The 20596-nt window shown below is 37.4% G+C and overlaps 1 protein-coding gene across 1 annotated transcript in view; it reads right to left on the bottom strand.

Moving 5' to 3' along the window:
• Positions 1 to 291: 291 nt before the first annotated feature.
• Positions 292 to 20596, bottom strand: part of C15H8orf89 (chromosome 15 C8orf89 homolog) — a 70618-nt gene continuing 50313 nt past the window's right edge. The window contains exons 4-5 of the mRNA XM_049853719.1: positions 17690 to 17751; positions 292 to 552 (exon numbers count right to left, since the gene is read on the bottom strand). Of these exons, the coding sequence (XP_049709676.1) occupies positions 404 to 552; positions 17690 to 17751 (211 nt within the window). The 3' untranslated portion in view covers positions 292 to 403. The remainder of the gene's footprint in view (positions 553 to 17689; positions 17752 to 20596) is intronic.

Below are 20596 nucleotides of genomic sequence, written 5' to 3'. Positions count from 1 at the left end.
CAAGTAAGGAAAAAGAGGGGCTCTTACTGGACCCCTTCTAGTCCCAACAATAAAGACTGGCTTACTCTTCTTTGAATCCTCAGCAACTCCTAACAAAGTTCATTGCACAGACAGGTACTCTAAGACTATTTACCAAATTAAATCAAAAGACATAATCAGTGGGCATAAAATTAATGGAATATTATTTTTCTTATGCTTATGTCCCCATAAGCCATTAACCTAAATGTCTCTTCGTAACGGTAACAAAATAAAAATTACTCTGTATATAACATAAAATATTTATTTCCTATTTACAGTTCTATTTTATGTAAATCATTACACATCATATTACATATGTCTGATAAAAAAAAGAAAGATAAACATTAGAAATCAGGGAAGAAAACGTCACACCACGTAGTATTTATCAGCAGTCTCGCAGCTCGTGTTTCCTGCCTTTTTTTGATTTTCTGGTTGTTTCTTGACGAATGGTGTCGTACTCTAATATGGCCATTCTGGAAAGTCTCTGTAAGTATTGAGGTGATGCTCCAAGGAGAGGATCGCTGAAGACAGAACCTGTTAAAAAACAAACATTTAGCCATTTAAAGTAAGCACACATGGATGATATTCTATAAAACATAGTGTGTGAGTGAAGTACTCATTCTACAGATGACCATTGAATAGTACTCGTTCTTCATGTAACCTGTTCCTTGAAATAAGAATGCCACTGCTGGTTTTCTAAAATGACTGTGACCCTAATGGTAAGTCACCTCAAAAAATATTTAAGTTATAAAAGTTTAAAGCTCATATTCAATTATATAACATTAAATCTGAGTCTATAATGTGCTTCTTGAAACATGGAATGGCTGTGAATTTATTCCAAAGTAAAAGATACAATCTCTCAGAAATACTTAACTCATTTTACTTAACACCTTAAATGTTTATCAAGTTATTTTCCCCAAATAGGGTAGCTCCTCGCGAGTAAAGTAAAAGAGTAAAATTGTTAAATAAAATAAGCCATTCACTAATTAAAACAGCATCAATCAAGTTTCTATTATAAAGTGGTGGTGATAATAATAACAAGTAACTTTTATTGAATGGTTCCTGTATGTCAAGTACTTCACATCTATTTCATACATACAATACTAAGACGTAGGTAACTAGTACTATCTTGAGTTAGAGATTTAAAAAGTAAGACAAAGGGAGGCTAATTAACTTGCCCAAAGGCACATACCTAGTAACTATCAGAGGCAAGATTTGAACTGATATCTGGCAAAATTAAAATTCTCAAGTAATCACTACATATTGTGCTTAAATATGTAAATATGTATAAATACTTCTATTTATAAATATACAAGGTTTTGAAAATTCATATATTGATCCATGCTGCTTTAAAATATTATTATTTAACTTAATTTCAATTTCAGTTCCAAGTGTCAAAAAAGTATCTTCAATATTTCAATCTAATGTTTGGTTGTTTATTTTGTTTTGTTTTACTGTGTAAGATGAATAGGAATTTTGGAAACAGAGGGAAAGACTTTGATTAGGACTTCTATTTTTAGCAGTAAAATGGACCCTGCACTTTGAAAGACCCTCCAGCTACAAAATAACCAGATTTTAGGCATTAAGCAACTCTCAATATATTTCAAATAATTGTTATATAACAAATAGATCAATGCAATTAAATTGGACATTGTTAGTAATAAAACAAAAAGTCCCAAATATTTAGAAGTTTATATACACATTCTAAATTATTCATGAGTCATAAAGAAATCATAACGAATGTTAAAAGTACTTTTAACTAAATGATAAAGAAAATACCACAAAACCTGTGCAATGCAGCAAAAGTCGTATATAGAGAGGTTTTTACCTTAAATTTCTGTGTTAGCAAAGAAGAAATGCTGGAAATTAGGAAACTATATATACCATATACAAAGTTAGAAAAAGAGTCAACCCAAAGAACACAGAAAAGAGGAGAAACCAATGACGTAGAAAACAAAGAGAGAAGATGAAAAAAGACAAAAGTCCTTCACCATGAAGAAAAAAGAAAGCCTCCGGTGAGATTAAAAAAATTAGTCAAGAAAAAAGAGAGAACGTACAAATAAACAATGTTAGGAAAAGAGGAACAGAATTGCAGGTAGAGCAAAGACTCAAACTTTATGCCACTAAAATTTGAAACTTACTCAATGGCCAAATGGCCACTTAACAAAACTGAATTCTATCAGACTTTCAAGGGAGAGGTCATTCTAATTTTAGGTCAGTTCCTTTAAAAAAAAAAAAAAGATACTCCCCCAGTTCATTCCATGAGACTATTATAATCTTGACACTGAATCCAGACAAGAATAGAACAAAAAGAAAAATTAGTTTCAATCTCACTCATTGACATAGATACAAATATCCTAATAAAATATTAGCAAACTAAATATTGTATTATATAAAAAATACAATAAATCATGCCTAAGATGGGGTGTACCCAAGGAAGGCAAGAATGGTTTAACACTATAAAATCTATAAATGTTATCCTTCATATTAAAAAATTAAACAAAAAATCATATGATCATCTCAATCGATCCAGGATAATCATTTGATACAATTCAACTCTCATTTATGAAAAAAAAAATACTTCTAGCAAATTAAAATTAAAGGGAGCTTATTACGGGCATCTACCTAAAGCCTACGGTAAGTATCATTCTTAATGAGAAAAGTTTAAGGCATTCTCTTTAAAATCAGGAACAAGTAAAAGTTGTCTGCTACTCACTTCTATTCAGTTTATATTGGTTGTTCTAGCCAGTTTAGTAAGATAAGAAAAATAAAGGCATGGGACTTGGAAAGGAAGAAACAAAACTGACATCATACAAAAACGATTCTGATTCTCTACACAGAAATCCCAGAGTAAAATATGTATGAATTACAAGAAATAATAAGAAATTTTATTTTAACAAAATGGGTGGCTATAAATTCAAAATGAAATATTCAACTACATTTCCAAGTATCTGTATTAGTTAGAAATTTTATTTTTAAAAGAATTGTAACAGACTATTAATCATCCTCCCAAAACTTTTGACTCCTTCTTCCATAACAGAATTTCAGCTAGACATATGGCCACCTAGCTAGAGATTACTTTTCTCAGCTTGCTTTGCAGCTGAGCGTGGTCTTATGACTAAGTATGGCCAATAAAATGTGAGCAAATGTGCAACTTTCTGGTTATCTTTTATTTACATTATAATGCTCTTACCCTAAATTTATTTTCTCTTCCCCCTTCCCTTCACTGGAATAAACATATGGCAATGACCCAGCTACAACTTTGCAAACAAAGACAAAACTCTATGGGTTGGTGAATCAACAAGATAGAAGGAATCTGGATTCATAAGTGATCAGATGGAACAGAGCTACACCACCAGCCTGGAACAGCCACCTTTGGAAATTAGAGAAAAAGAAACTATCTTATTTATTTTGGGAATGTTTTTGTTAAGGAGCCCTGGTGGTGCAGTGGTTAAGAGCTACGGCTGCTTACCAAAAGGTCAGCAGTTCAAATTCACCAGCTGCTCTTGGAAACCCTGTGGGGCAGTTCTATTCAGTCCCATAGAATCACTATGAGTCAGAATTGACTTGATGTCAATGGGTTTGGTTTGATTTTGATTTTTGTTACAGCAGCCTAGGTTGTGCACTAAACTTATATATTTACCATATACCATATGCAACAGCAAACAAAACTATAAGATATGTAGCAATAAATCTAATAAAAGATATGCAAGGTCACATGGAAAAAAGATATTAAAGAAAAAATAAATGAGGCTCGTAAATTCGAACAGCTGACCTTTTAGTAAGCAGCCATAGGTCTTAACCACTCCGCCACCAGGGCTTCTTAACAAAAAGATTCCCAAAATAAATAAGAGCTATCCAATACCCATGGAAAAGAATACCCAACATCAAGAAGATCTCCATTTTCCTCAAATAGATCTATAAATTCAATGCAGTCTCAATAAAAAACCCAGCAAGGATTTCATAATAGTTGACAAGCTAATCCTAAAATTCACATGCGAGAGCAAAGACCATGAAGAACACACCCTACAACCCAGTAATCTACTTCCAGTAGCAACCATTGTGAGGATGGCACAAGATGGGGCAAGATTTCCTTCTGTAATACATAAGGTGAGGAGCCCTAGTGGTGCAGTGGTTAAAGCGATCAGCTGCTAATCGAAAGGTCAGCAGTTCAAATCCACCAGCCGCTCTGCGGGAGAATATGTGGCAGTCTGCTTCCATAAAAATTTGCAGCCTTGGAACCCCTATAGGGCAGTTCTATTCTGTCCTATGGGGTCACTATGAGTCAGAACTGACTCGACAGCAGTGGGTTTGGTTTGGTTTGGGTTTATACATAAAGTTGCTATGAGTTGAGCCAACTCCATGATACCTAACAGCAACAGCAATCCTAGATTCATGTGCACTAGGATTCATGATTAAGAATGTTCATAGTAACTCAAGAAAAGATTTAAACAGAAGAAAACATTCTTTGATGGTTAGGAGGGTGGGGAGGAAGGGAGAGGGTATTCATTAACTAGATAATAGATAAGAGTTATTTTAGGTGAAGGAAGTCAGCACAACTAGACTAAACCAAAAGCTAAGAAGCTTCCTGAATACGACCAAACACTTCAAGGGACAGAGTAGCAGGGGCAGGGGTCTGGGGGCCATGGTTTCAAATGACATCTAGGTCAACTGGCATAACAAAGTATATTAAGAAAACATTCTACATCTCACTTTGGTGAGTGGTGTCTGGGGTCTTAAAAGCTAGCAAGCAGTCATCTAAAACGCATCAATTGGTCTCAACCCACCTGGAGCAAAGGGGAATGAAGAACACCAGAGACACAAGGAAAATATGAGTACAAGAGACAGAAAAGGCCACACAAACCAGAGAATCCATCAGCCTGAGACCAGAAGAACTAGATGGTGCCTGGCTACCCCTAATGATTGCCCCGACAGGGAACACAACAGAAAATCCCTGATAGAGCAGGAGAAAAGTGGGGTGCAGAACTCAAATTCATGTAAAAAGACCAGACTCGATGGTCTGACTGAGACTGGAGGGACCCCAGAAGACATGGTCCCTGGACTCTCTGTTAGCCTAAAACCATTCAGACAAAGATTAAACTGTACTGTGAGACATAAAATGATACTGGTGAGGAGTGTGTTTCTTAGCTCAAGTAGACACATGAGACTATGTGGCCAGCTCCTGACTGGAGGCAAGGTGTGAAGGCAGAGGGGAACAGGAGCTGGTTGAATGGACACAGGAAATACAGGGTGGAAAGGAAGGGTGTGCTGTCACATTATAGGGAGAGCAACTAGGGTCACATAACAATGTGTGTATAAGTTTTTGTATGAGAAAGTGACTGGGATTGTAAACTTTCACTTAAAGCACAATTAAAAAGAAAAAAATACTCAGTCACTTTCACACCCCAAAAGATAATATTTCTGAGAGCACAGAGACCATTTTTACTTGTCTTGGACTTTTGCTCAGACATGGAACTAATCCTATTAAAGAACAGGCACAGGGAAAGGGGAAATAAGATGCAGTTGAGAAACTATGAATCCCGGCAAGAGCAAAGTATAAGTACTTAATATAAACGTGGCCTCAGACAGAGAGGGATGGAGGAGGGAGGGAAAAAGGAAGAGAAAAGGAAGGAAAGAAGGCAAGAAAGATGAAAAGAGAAAAGGAATTATTTCATTTAACTTTGGTCAATGGTAAGAAACCTAAGTGAGGAAATTAGGATATTCAGTTGATTTCCTGTAAAACGTGTCCAGAAATACAAATTACGGTCAATATAATAAAAAGGATTTAAAAAAAAAAAAAGAATGCTCATGATAGCATAAATCTCCACCATTAGTTAAATAAATTGTGGTATAGTGACACAATAAAATATTACTCAGCAGTGACAAAGTACTGCTTCATGGATGAATCTCACAAATTTAATGAGTGGGTAAAACAAACTCCAGAAACATACACTGTGAAACAATTTCAAAAAACAAGCAAAAGTAAATAATATATTGGATATGAATATACATCGAAGTGAAAAAATTATAAAGACACAAACTACAAAGAAACCCCCTGTTGGGTATTTGACTAGGAGTAGAATTTCTAGCCCCCATGTGTCTGTCAGTTTGTCGTACTGTGGGGGCTTGTGTGTCACTGTGATGCTGGAAGCTATGCCACTGGTATTCAGATATTAGCAGGGTCACCCATGGAAGACAGTTTCAGCTGAACTTCTAGACTAAGACAGACTAGGAAGAAGGACCCAGGAGTCTACTTCTGAAAAGCATTAGCCAGTGAAAACCTTATGAACAGCAGCAGAACACTGTCTGATATAGTGCTGGAAGATGAGCCCCCCAGGTTGGAAGGCACTCAAAAGATGACTGGGGAAGAGCTGCCTCCTCAAAATAGAGTCGACCTTAATGACGTGGATGGAGTAAAGCTTTCAGGACCTTCATTTGCTGATGTGGCACAACTCAAAATAAGAAGAAACAGCTGCAAACATCCATTAATAATCAGAACCTGGAATGTACGAAGTACGAATCTAGAAAAATTAGAAATCGTCAAAAGTAAATGGAACACATAGACAGTGATATCCTAGGCATTAGTGAACTGAAATGGACTGGTATTGGCCATTTTGAATCGGAAAATCATATAGTCTACTATGCTGGAAATGACAACTTGAAGAGGAATGGTGTTGCATTCGTCATCAAAAAGAACATTTTAAGATCTATCCTGAAGTACAATGCTGTCCGTGATAGGATAATATCCATACGCCTACAAGGAAGACCAGTTAATACAACTATTAATCAAATATACACACCAACCACTAGGTCTAAAGATGAAGAAAGAAGATTTTTACCAGCTGCTGCAGTCTGAAATTGATCGAACATGAAATCAAGATGCACTGATAATTACTGGTAATTTTAATACGAAAGTTGGAAACAAAGAAGAAGGATCAGTAGTTGGAAAATATGGCCTTGGTGATAAAAACAATGCTGGAGATGGAATGATAGAATTTTGCAAGACCAACGACTTCTTCATTGCAAATACCTTCTTTCACCAACATAAACGGCGACTATACACATGCACCTCACCAGATGGAACACACAGAAATCAAATTGACTACATCTGTGGAAAGAGATGATGGAAAAGCTCAATATCATCAGTCTGAACAAGGCCAGGGGCCAACTGTGGAAGAGACCAATTGCTCATATGCAAGTTCAAGCTGAAACTGAAGAAAATCAGAGCAAGTCCACAAGAGCCAAAATATGACCTTGAGTATATCCCATCTGAATTTAGAGACCATCTGAAAAATAGATTTGACACATTAAACACTGGTGACCGAAGACCAGACGAGTTGTGGAATAACATCAAGGACATCATACATAAAGAAAGCAAGAGGTCACTGAAAAGACAGGAAAGAAAGAAAAGACCAAGATGGATGTCAGAGGAAACTCTGAAACTTGCTCTCAAACGTCGAGCAGCTAAAGCAAAAGGAAGAATTGATGAAGTAAAAGCACTGAACAGAAGATTTCAAAGGGCCTCTCAAGAAGACAAAGTATTATAATGACATGTGCAAAGAGCTGAAGATGGAAAACCAAAAGGGAAGAACACGCTCAGTGTTTCTCAAGCTGAAAAAATTCAACCCTCGAGTTGCAACAGTGAAGGATTCTATGGGGAAAATATTAAATGAGGCAGGAAGCATCAAAAGAAGATGCAAGGAATACAGAGTCATTATATCAAAAAGAATTAGTCCATGTTCAACCATTTCAAGAAGTAGCATATGATCAGGAACCAATGGTGCTGAAGGAAGAAGTCCAAGCTGCTCTGAAGGCATTGGTGAAAAACAAGGCTCCAGGAATTGACGGAATATCAATTGAGGTGTTTCAACAAACGGATGCAGCGCTGGAGGTGCTCACTCATCTATGCCAAGAAATATGGAAGACAGCTTCCTGGCCAACTGACTGGAAGAGATCCATATTTATGCCTATTCCCAAGAAAGGTGATCCAACTGAATGTGGAAATTATAGAACAATATCATTAATATCACATGCAAGCAAAATTTTGCTGAAGATCATTCAAAACGGCTGCAGCAGTATATTGACACGGAACTGCCAGAAATTCAGGCCAGTTTCAGAAGAGGACGTAGAACCAGGGATATCATTGCTGATGTCAGATGGATTCTGGCTGAAAGCAGAGAATACCAGAAGGATGTGTACCTCTGTGTTATTGACTATGCAAAGGCATTCGACTGTGTGGATCATAACAAACTATGGATAACACTGCGAAGAATGGGAATTCCAGAACACTCGATTGTGCTCATGAGGAACCTTTACATAGATCAAGAGGCAGTTGTTCAGACAGAACAAGGGGATACTGAGTGGTTTAAAGTCAGGAAAGGTGTGCGCCAGGGTTGTACTCTTTTACCATATCTATTCAATCTGTATGCTGAGCAAATAATCCGAGAAGCTGGACTACATGAAGAAGAACGAGGCATCAGGATTGGTGGAAGACTCATTAACAAGCTGTGTTATGCAGATGACACAACCTTGCTTGCTGAAAGTGCAGAGGACTTGAAGCACTTACTAATGAAGATCAAAGACCACAGCCTTCAGTATGGATTGCACTTCAACATAAAGAAAACAAAAATCCTCACAACTGGGCCAATGAGGAACATTATGATAAACGGAGAAAAGACTGAAGTTGTAAAGGATTTCATTTTACTTGGATCCACAATCAACAGCCATGGAAGCAGCAGTCAAGAAATCAAAAGACACATTGCATTGGGCAAATCTGCTGCAAAGGACCTCTTTAAAGTGTTGAAGAGCAAAGATGTCACCTTGAAGACTAAGGTGCGCCTGACGCAAGCCATGTACTTTCAATCGCATCGTGCGCATGTGAAAGCTGGCCAATGAATCAGGAAGACCAAAGAAGAATTGATGTCTTTAAATTGTGGTGTTGGCGAAGAATATTGAATATACCATGGACTGCTGGAAGAACGGATAAATTAGTCTTGGAAGAAGTACAACCAGAATGCTCCTTAGAAGCAAGGATGACAAGGCTGCGTCTTACATACTTTGGACATGTTGTTAGAAGGGATCAGTCTCTGGAGAAGGACATCATGCTTGGCAAAGTACAGGGTCAGTGGAAAAGAGGAAGACCCTTAACGAGGTGGATTGACACAGTGGCTGCAACAATGGCCTCAAGCTTAACAATGATTGTAAGGATGGTGCAGGACCAGGCAGTGTTTTGTTCTGTTGCGCATAGGGTCGCCATGAGTCGGAGCCGACACAACGGCACCTAACAACAACAGAGTTTCTAGGTCATTAAAGCATGCATTTTAGTAGAAACTGTTAGAGTTTTCAAAAGTCATCATACCAATTTACCCCTCTACCCATCCTCACTAGCATGTGGTATTGTCAGTCACTTGCATTTTAGCTATTCTGACAGATGTATAGTGGTATGCCATTGCAATTTTAATTTTCTTGATAATAAATTATGTTGAACACCTTTTGATATGTTTATTGACCATTTGGGTATCTTCTTTTGTAAACTGCCTGATCAGGTCTTTTGTTAATTTTTAAGTTTAGGTTGTCTTTTTCTTATTGCTCTGTAGGAGTTCTTTATATATTCTGGATATAAGTCCTTCATTGGGTATATGTATTGCAAGCATCTTCTACTCCACAACTTGCTTTATCAGTGCATTAAAGGTGTCTTGATGAACAGAAGTTCTTAGTTTTAATGAAGTCTAATTAATCAATTTTCCCTTTATGGTTTTTTTGTGTCCTAGTTAAAAAATCTTTGCCTTCTATAAAGTCGTGGAGATATTCTCCTATGTTAATTTCTAGAAGATTCTTTTTTTAATTTTCATATTTAAATATATGACCCATCTGGAATTGATTTTTGAGTACTTTTATGGATTGAAATGTGTGTCATCTTAGCTAGGCCATGATTCCCACTATTGTGCAGTTGTCCTCCATTTTGCGATTTGATGTAATTATCCTATATGTTACAAATCCTAACCACTATGATGTTTATGAGGCAGGATTAGAGGCAGTTACGTTAATGAAGCAAGACACAATCTACAGGATTAGGTGGTATCTCGAGTCAATCTCTTTTGAGATATAAAAGAGAGAATCAAGCAGAGAGGAGAGGAACCTCACACCACCAAGAAAGAAGGGCCAGGAGCAGAGCAAGTCTTTTGGACCTGGGGTACGTGCACTGAGAAACTCCTAGACCCAGGGGACGACTGATGACAAGGACCTTCCCCCAAAGCTGACAGAGAGAGAAAGCCTTCCCTTGGAGGTGGTGCCCTGAATTTGGACTCCTAGCCTCCTAAACTGTGACAGAATAAATTTCTGTTTGTTAAAGCCATTCTCTTGTGGTATTTCTGTTATAGCAGCGCTAGATAACTAAGACAAGGACAATGTGTGATAGGGGTCAAAGTTCATTTTATTCCATATGAATGTTCAATTGATCCAGCAAAAGTTATTGAAAAGACAATTCTTGCCTCAATTCACTGTACTGGAACCTTTGTTGTAAATCATGTGATCATATATATGAGTCGGAGCCGACTTGATGGCACCTAACAACATTTTTCCAGAGATTTATCTATTTCATCTAAATTGTCAAATTTATTGGTATAAAGTTATTCATGATGACTTCTTATTATCTTTTTAGTGTCTATAGGATATGTAGTGTAATGATCTCTTTTTCATTCCTGGTATTGATAATTTCTGTTTCTCTCTTTTTTCCCTTATATCAGTATTGCTAGGCATTAATCAATTTTATTCATCTTCTCAAATAACTAAATTTTGGCTCTGTTGATTTTCTCTGCTGAATATTTTTTTCAACTTCATTGATTTCTGCTTTTTATTATTTCTTTCCTTTTACTTTCTTTCAATTTAATATGCTGTTCTTTGGCTAACTTCTTGAGATGGAAATGTACATCACTGGTTTTCAGCCTTTCATCTTTTGTAATACATGCATTTCACACTATAAATTACCCTGGTTTTATTGCTTCCCTTAAGATTTTTTTTTTAATTTCTTTTGTTGTGGTTGAGGATATACACAGAACATACACCAATTCAGCAGTTTCTACATGCACTATTCAGTGACATTGATTACATTCTTCGCGTTGTGCAACCATTCACACTCTCCTTTTCTGAGTTGTTTCTCCCCCACTAACATAAACTCACTGCCCCATAAGTTTTCTATCTAATCTTTCGAGTTAGTGTTGTCAGTCTGATACCATATAAATAGGCCTTGAAAGAGCACAATGCTCAAGGTAGACAGTCTTTACCAGTTAAGCTAAACTATTGAGTTAAGGTAAACTATCACTTGATTTTAAGAAGACATTAGTGGGTATTTTTGATTTAAGGTTTAAAGTTTATCTCAGGACAATAGTTTCAGGGGTTCAGGCAGACTCTATGGCTCCAGAAAGTCTGGAGTCCATGAGAATCTGAAATTCTGTTCTGCATTTTCCCTGCTTCCCATAAGTCTTGAAACGTTATATTTTCATCTTCATCATTCAGTTCAAAATGATACATAATTTCTATTGTACTTCTTATTTCACAAATGGGTTATTTAGGAGTATATTACTTAATTTCCAAATATCTGTGGACTTTTATAGTTCCTTTTTAGTCACTGATTTCTAGTTTAATTCCACTCATGTCAGAGAATATGTGCTGTATGATTTCATTTATTTGTTTTTAAACTCCTCCATCATTTTAAGCACCTAGAACAATGTCTGGCACAGGATAGGTACTCTATTCATATATGGTGAATGAATGAATTACCTTCTTGTATTACTCTGAACCATCACTCTTTCATCAGTTTGTTGTACGGTGGTGGCTTGCGTGTTGCTGTGATGCTGGAATTTATGCCACCAGTATTTAAAATACCAGCAGGGTCACTGTCTTAGTTATCTAGTGCTGCCATAACAGAAATACCACAAGTGGATGGCTCCAACAAAGAGAAGTCCATTCTCCCACAGTCTAGTAGGCTAGAAGTCAGAATTCAGGGCGCTGGCCCCAGAGGAAGGCCTTCTCTCTCCGTCGGCTCTGGAGGAAGGTCCCTGCCACCAGTCCTCCCCTGGTCTGGGAGCATTTCAGCACAGGAACCTCAGGTCCAAAGGATGTGCTCTGCTCCCAGCGCTGCTCTCTTGATGCTATGAAGTCCCCATGTCTCTCTGCTTGCTTCTCTTTCTTATATCTCAAAAGAGATTGGCTTAAGACACTACCTAATTTTGTAGACCTCATCAACATAACTGTTGCTAATCCATGTTATTACACCATAGTGATAGGATTTACAACATTTATGGAAATCACATCGGAAGGTAAAATGGTAGACAATCATACAATCATAAAAGGGAATCATTACCTAGCCAAGTTGACAGATATCTTTGGGTGACACAATTCAATCCATGACAGTCACCCATGGTGACAGGTTTCAGCAGAGCTTCCAGGCTAAGACAGGCTAGGCAGAAAGACATGGCTGTCTACTTCTGAAAAAATTGGCCAGTGAAAATCTTGTTAATAACAGTGGAACACTGTCTGATACAGTGCAGAAAGATGAGCCCCTGAGGTTGGAGGCCACTCAAAATACTACTGAGGAAGAGCTACCTTCTCAGAGTAGAGTTGACCTTAATGGCATGATGGAATAAAGCTTTCGGGACCTTCATTTGCTGATATGGTATGACTCAAAATGAGAAGAAACAGCTGCAAACATCCACTAATAATCGGAATGTGGAATTTATGACTTATGAATCTTGGAAAATTGGAAGTTGTCAAAAATGAAACAGACAGGATAAAGATCGATATCCGAGGTATTTATTAGTGAGCTGAAAGGGACTGGTACTGGCCATGTTGAATCAGACAATCACATGGTCTACTATGCCGGGAATGACAAACTGAAGAGGAATGGTGTCACATTCATCATCAAAAAGAACATTCCAAGATCTATCCTGAAGTACAACTCTGTCAGTGATAGGATAATATCCATACACCTACAAGGAAGACTATAATATGACAATTATTAAAATTAATGCACCAACCACTAATGCCAAAGATGAAGAAATTGAAGATTTTTACCAACTTCTGTGGTCTGAAATTGATCAAACATGCAATCAAGATGCACTGATAATTACTGGTGGTTAGAATGTGAAAGCTGGAAACAAAGAAGGGTTGGTAGTTGGAAAATATGGCCTTGGTGATAGAAACGACGTAGGAGATTGCTTCACAGAATTTTGCAAGACCAACAACTTATTCATGGCAAATGCCTTTTTTCAACAACATAAACAGCAACTATACACATGGACCTGTCCTTATATATTTCCTTTCTCTGAATTTTCATATACTATAAACAACTTCTGTAATAAACAGGCAGCATAAAATAAAAATATAAATGCTAATAAGAACAAAAGATATTTGCTTTGCATCTAGGCTCAAATGAACACTTGCCTGCCTTTTTTTCAGTAGGCCAACTTCATGGCTCTTTCAGGGCAAGTTGTTGTTAGGTGCCGTTGAGTTGGTTCCGACTCATAGCGACCTATGTACACAGGACAAGTACTGTGTCTTATTCACCTTTGTATCGCTGCAGTACCTATGTCAGTTTCTGCAACATGTTATGTCTTCCATAAATATATAAACAGTTCCATAAATACATAAGTACTTGTTGAAATATGATGAACTTAATATATTTAGTGTTTGTATTGGGTATATTTCCCCACTAAAATGTAAGCTCCATAAGAGCAGGGATCTTCCTTCTGTTCAGAAAGGTACCCCAAAGCCCCTTCAGAGTAAAGTTACTGTTGCTGTTAAGTGTCATCCACTGGTCCCGACTCATAGTGACCCTATGTACAAAAGAACTAAACACTGTCCATTCCTACGCCATCCTCACAATTGTTTCTATGTTTGAGACCATTGTTGCAGCCACTGTGTCAATCCGTCTTGTCGAGGGTCTTCCTCTTTTTCACTGACTCTCTACCTTACCAAGCCTGATGTCCTTCTTTAGGGACTGGTCCCTTCCGACAACATGTTCAAAGTATGTGAGATGAAGTTTCACTATCCTCGCTTCCAAGGAGCACTCTGGCTGTAGTTCTTTCAAGACAACTTGTTCATTCTTCTGGCAGTGCATGGTATATTCAATATCCTTCCCCAACACCATAATTCAAAGGCATCAATTCTTCTTCAGTCTTCCTTACTCACTGTCCAGCTTTTGCATGCATATGAGTCAATTGAAAATACCATGCCATGGGGCAGGCACACCTTAGTCCTCAAAGTGATATCTTTGCTTTTCAACACTTTAAAGAGGTCTTCTGCAGCAGATTTGCCCAATGCAATATGTTGTTTGATATCTTGACTGCAGCTTCCATAGGCATTTATTGCAAATTCAAGTCAAATGAAGTCCTCAACAACTTTCAATATTTTCTCTGTTTATCATGATACTGCTTATTATGGGAGCTTTTGTTTTCTTTATGTTGAGGTGCAATCCATTCTGAAGGCTGTAGTCTTTGATCTTCATCGGTAAATGCTTCAAGTTCTCTTCACTTTCAGCAAACAGTGTTTTATCATTTGTATATTGCAGGTTGTTATTGAGTCTTTCTCCAATCCTGATGTTACATTCTTCTTCATGTAGTCCAGCTTCTTGGATTATTTGCTCAGCATACAGATTGAATAAGTGTGGTGAAAGGACACAAACCTGATGCATACCTTTCCAGATTTTAAACCACGAAGTATCCCCTTGTTCTGTCTGAAAGACTGCCTCTTGGTCTATGTACATGTTCCACATGAGCACAACTAAGTGTTCTAGAATTCCCATTCTTTGTGATGTTATACATAATTTCTTATGATCCACACAGTGAAATGCCTTTGCATAGTCAATAAAACACAGGTAAACATCTTTCTGGTACTCTCTTCTTTCAGCCAGGATCCATCTGACAGCAGTAATGATATGCCTGGTTCCACATCCTCTTCTGAATCCAGCTTGAATTTTTGGCAGTTCCCTGTTGATGTACTGTTGCAACCATTTTTGAATTATCTTCAGCAAAATTTTACTTGCGTGTGTTATTAATGATATTGTTTGATAATTTCCGCATTCTGTTGGATCACCTTTCTTTGGAATGGGCACAAATATGGGCCTCTTCCAGTCAGTTGTCCAGGTATCGGTCTTCCAGATTTCTTGGCATAGACGAGTAAGCGCCTCCAGCAGTGCATCTGTTTGTTGAAACATCTCAATTGGTATTCGGTCAATTCCTGGAGCCTTGTTTTTCACCAATGACTTCAGTGCAGCTTGGACTTCTTCCTTCAATATCGTCAGTTCCTGATCATATGCTACCTCCTGAAATGGTTGAACGTCAACCAATTCTTTTTGGTACAGTGACTCTGTGTATTCCTTCCATCTTCTTTTCATACTTCCTGCATCTTTCAATATTTTTTCCACAGAATCCTTCAATATTGCAACTAGAAGCCTGAATCTTTTTCTTCAGTTCTTTCAGCTTCAGAAATGTCCAGCATGTTCTTCCTTTTTGGCTTTCTAACTTCAGGTCTTTGCACATTTCATTATACTACTTTACTTTGTCTTTCCAAGTTGCCCTTTGAAATCTTCTGTTCAGCCCCTTTACTTCACCATTTCTTCCATTCACTTAAGCCAAGTTTCAGAATCTCATCTGACAGCTACTTTGGTCTTTCCTTTCATTTCTGTCTTTTTGATGACCTTTTCTTTTCTTCATGTATGATGTCCTTGATGGCAAGCCACAACTTGTCTGGTATTCTGTCATTAGTGTTCAATGCATCAAATCTATTCTTCAGAAGATCTCCAAATTCAGGTGAGATACACTGAAGGTTGTACTTTGGCTCTTGTGGACTTGTTTTAATTTTCTTCAGCTTCAACCTGAACTTGCCTATGATCACCTGATGGTCTGTTCTGCAGTTGATCCCTAGCCTTGTTGATACTGAGTTTCTCCATCGTCTCTTCCCACAGAGGTAGTCTATTGGATTCCTGTGTATTCCTTCTGGCGAGGTCCATGTATATAGTCACCATTTATGTTTTGAAAAAAATATTTACAATAGTCATTGGTCTTGCAAAATTCTATCACATAATCTCCCAAGTTGTTTCCATCACCAAGACCATATTTTCCAACTTCTGATCCTTCTTTATTTCTAACTTTCACATTCCAATCCCCAGTAATTATCAGTGCATCTTAATTGTATGTTTCATCAATTTCAGACTGCAGAAGCTGGTAAAAATCTTCAATTTTTTCATCTTTGGCACTAGCAGTTGGTGCACTAATTTGAGTAATAGTCATATTAATTGGTCTTTCTTGTAGGTTTGTGAATATTATCCTATCACTGACAACGTTGTACTTCAGGCTGGATCTTGGAATGTTCTTTTTGATGATGAATGTGACACCATTCCTCTTCAGTTTGTCATTCCCAACATGGTAGACCATACGATTGTCTGATTCAAAATGGCCAAAGCCAGTCCATTTCAGCTCACTAATAACTAAGACATCAATCTTTATGCATTCTATTTCATTTTTGATGACTTTCAATTTTCCCTGGATTTATACTTCGTACATTCCACTTTCTGATTATTAAAGGATGTTTGCAGCTGTTTCTTCTTATTTTGAGCTGTGCCACAACCTCGTTGATGTCATTAAAACTCCTGTTGCTGTCAAGTCGATTCTAACTCATAGTGACCCTATAGGACAGAAGAGAATTGCCCCACAGGGTTTGTGACGATGGAGCAGGACTGGGCAGTGTTCAGTTCTGTTGCACATAGGGTCGCTATGAGTCAGAACCAATTCCATGGCACCTAAAAACAACAACATAGGGCCTCCAAGGCTGTAATCTTTATGGAATCTGACTGCCACATCTTTCTGTTGCAGAGTGTCTGGTGGATTTGAACCGCTGGCCTTTCAAGTAGCAGCCAAGCACTTAACCACTGTGCTACCATCATTAAAAAGGGTAATTACTTGCCTCAGATTTTTTGGTGTCTATTTTCAAAGAAGAAAATTCTGATCAAATGTATCTAAAATGAGGAGGTGAGAATGCCTGATTTTAAAGCTTCAGAGGACAAAGTCCCACTCCATATATGGTAGAAATATACCTTTGCTCTGGAAACCGTCTTAGTCACCAAAGATGTAGGAAGAAATAGATTTAAGAGTAGCTTTTTGGAACCAAAACTGTTGGTATATAGATACATTTCTGCATTTTGATACCATAGGTACATAGGATTCATGAAAATTAAAAAAGAAATGAATTAGAGGATAAGGGTGGAAAAGAAAGCTAGGGAAAGATGGCAGAGGGTTCAATGCCAGGCTAAGGAGTTTATACTTCAGACTGTGGCTAATGGGAAGTCACTGAGAGCTTTTGAAGAAGAGCGTGTGGGACTAGAGGCCAGGGTTTTAGGCTTCTGTGGTAATGTTGAAGAAGCATTGCAAAGGTCAGAGACTCAATGCATTGTGGACTACCACAATAGCCCAAGTGAGAGGTGATGAAGGCACATCTCACCCAGGGTTCTGAGACTGTAAAGGTATATGTATACATAATGAACACAACATCCACTAAGTTTATAAAATAAACAAAGCTTTAAAAAAGCATTAATAAAACATTTAAAGTAAGGAAGTGAAAAAAAGATAACTATGCAACAACCTAGTAAGACGTGGGGGGATAAGAGGAGTCAGCTTACTTTTCGATTTCTCCTTACGTGGCACTACAGTCTCGCTGCATGTATCACTGGTCTTCTTTATCCTAAAAATGGTATATTATCATAAAATCACTTTTATATCAACACAGGCTGCACTAACTTTAAAAAATACAAGAGGCAAGCAGCATGCTTTCAGTGAAACTCATTTTTTTTTTAATGACATCACATGGAAATTAAACATTAATGAAATGAAAGTCCTTCCATCATAACTAATCCAATCAGTAGCAGGTATAAACCACCCCAAAATCTCAGGTTTTGCTAATAAGTTTTACCAGTCGATGAGAGCTATGTCTAATTTTTCCCACAGGTTTTAACCGTAACTCCCACTGGTCATGGCTCAGGCAATGCAAAGCAAAAGAAAATCAAGATCAACAGAGTATCTGGATGAGCAGCTACCGACTATACTTGATTGTATACTTTTCACCTGTTAACCACCCAAATCTGAATTCTTCCAGAATTAACTTTTATTCATAATGAAATTGACCTAAAAAGCAGATGACTAGGGGGAATATGTCATGATTGAATCTGCTCTAGGTGAGATGATCCCTCACAAAAACTCCAAATTTCTTGTAACTCTATTAAACTTTAAAAGTTAGTAGCAACTTTTAAATACTCTTCACCTCTAAGATTATTATGTTATATTACCAGACTGTGTCTTCAGATTCACTAAAAACTTCTGGTTGCCATTAAAGAAATGTTCTAAAACATTAGACTTTTGTCAGAGTTTCTAAATCAAATATTCACATTTGGAGAAAAAAAGGAGGGTAAGGTATTGTACACAAAACAAACAAAAATGAGTACTTCCCTGCTTTGCCAGGGCTGTTCTTTCACAGGGCACTGTGCGGTACGTAGAGGAGAATAAAATGTTTGTAGGCAACTCAACGTGCTCTCGTTAGAATGCCTAAAATAGAGACATTTATGTTTGCCAAGCACTTCATATACATTACGTCACTTAGCCACCACTATTGCACTTTACAGATGAAGAAACGCTGGTTATAACACCATAAAATGGATTCAAATTATCCTTCATTAACTTAAGTAAATTCACGTTCAAGTCAAAGTAAAATGTTCAGCAATCATTTCATAAGCAGACAAATTGTAAATGAAAAAAAGGAACTGTAATAGAGTGGAAATAGTAGGAAGCAAAATGACTCAATATTAAGAGGCAGAATGGGCTAATCCAGGGCTACTGTCTTGGCACAGTGGTTAAGAGCTATGGCTGCTCACCAAAAGGTCAGCAGTTCAAATCCATCAGGCGCTCCTTGGAAACCCTATGGGGCAGTTCTACTCTGTCTAATAGGGTTGCTATGAGTTGGAATCAACTCAAGAGCAACAAGTTTTATTTGTCTGTGTCTTTTTTGTTTAGGCTTCCAGTTTCTTTAAGGTGATCATATATATGGAAGGAAATGTAACAGGATTGGCCTCTACTGGCCCAAAGTCCACTGCCAATGGGCAGCCCTATATGCTTAACCTCATGCCTTTCTCAAAATAAAAATAAGAGTGCACTGAGTGTCAGAGACACAAGAATCTAGACGAGGCTGTGAACTGACTGTCCTTACAGTAGGTTTTATATTCATGTTTCAAATGGCCGCTCTTTTTTCTGCATCCCTGCCACTCTTCCTTTTGTAGTCTCTGGGTGGCACCAACAGTTAAGCGCTAGGCTACTAACTGATGGGTTGTTCGAACCCACCCAGCAGGACCTCGGAAGAAAAGCTTGCAAATGAAAACCCTATGGCGCAGTTCTACCCTGCACACATCGGGTCACCACGAGTTGGAACCAACTCGATAGTAACCGGTGGTGGTGGATCTTCTCTCCACCATCTCGGATTTGGCCTGGTTTCATTATAATCTCACTTCAGAAAGACTAATTTTGTTTTTCACATTTTTATCATTTGAAAATCTATATTCAGAAAATATTTTTAATGATAGGAAAGGCTACATGTGTGATACTGTTTACTACAGTGTTATTTACAAAACCAAAAAAGTCAAAGCAACTTAAAAGTCCAACAATAAGAGCTGGTTAAATAAACTGGATCCACCAATGAAATATAATCTGGCTAGTAAAGATGCATTTGAAGGCTATATGGGTGACATGAAAAAATGTACATATGCCATGTTAAGTTAAAAAAGGCAAAATAAAAAATTGTTACCATATTTTTACACAAATAACATGCACGTTCTACATTTTGTTTTCCAACTAAGCCCTCCCCTGGCAAGGTATTTTTGTAAACATGCTATGCTAATTTTTTTTTTTTTTCTAATTAGGTAGAAAGGTAGAGGACAATGACTTTACTGTGGAAGATTTTTTAAATTCTAATTCCTGTCCTTTTTCCTTAGTCTAATCTTCATCAAGCCCTTTTAAAAAAAAAATTAGCATAGCACACTTACAAAAATACCTCGGGGGGGGGCATGGTTGGCAAAAAACATAGAACACGAGCATTATTTGAGTAAAAATACAGTAAATACATTAAAATTGCAGCAAAAAATTCATAAAAATGCAAAAGGGTAGAAGAAAACACCCAACAATCAAAACAGATATGTTAGGATGCATGGATTATCAGATAACTATTTTTCTTTTCCCCCCAAATTTCTGCAAAGTTCTTATTTACATTCATAATTTAGATAAAAGGTTATTCACAACTTTCACTTTTAAATATGCTCTAGTTCTCTCATTATAGTACCAGAATTTATTTCCAGAGTACTTAACAAGAGCAACAATATAGTAAAACTCAAGAAATGTATTGTTAAACTCCAATGCTTGTGTATATGTATAAATGGATGATTTCACATTTTATTAAGGAGCCCTGGTGCTGCAATGGTTAAGGGCTGCACTGTTAACTGAAAGGTTGGAGGTTTGAACCCATCAGCTGCTCCACTGGAGAAAAGACA

Source organism: Elephas maximus, chromosome 15 (genome assembly GCF_024166365.1).
Source record: "Elephas maximus indicus isolate mEleMax1 chromosome 15, mEleMax1 primary haplotype, whole genome shotgun sequence".
NCBI lineage: Eukaryota > Metazoa > Chordata > Mammalia > Proboscidea > Elephantidae > Elephas > Elephas maximus.
Note: the sequence above shows the minus strand (reverse complement) of the source record. Positions and strands in the feature narration are given on the sequence as shown.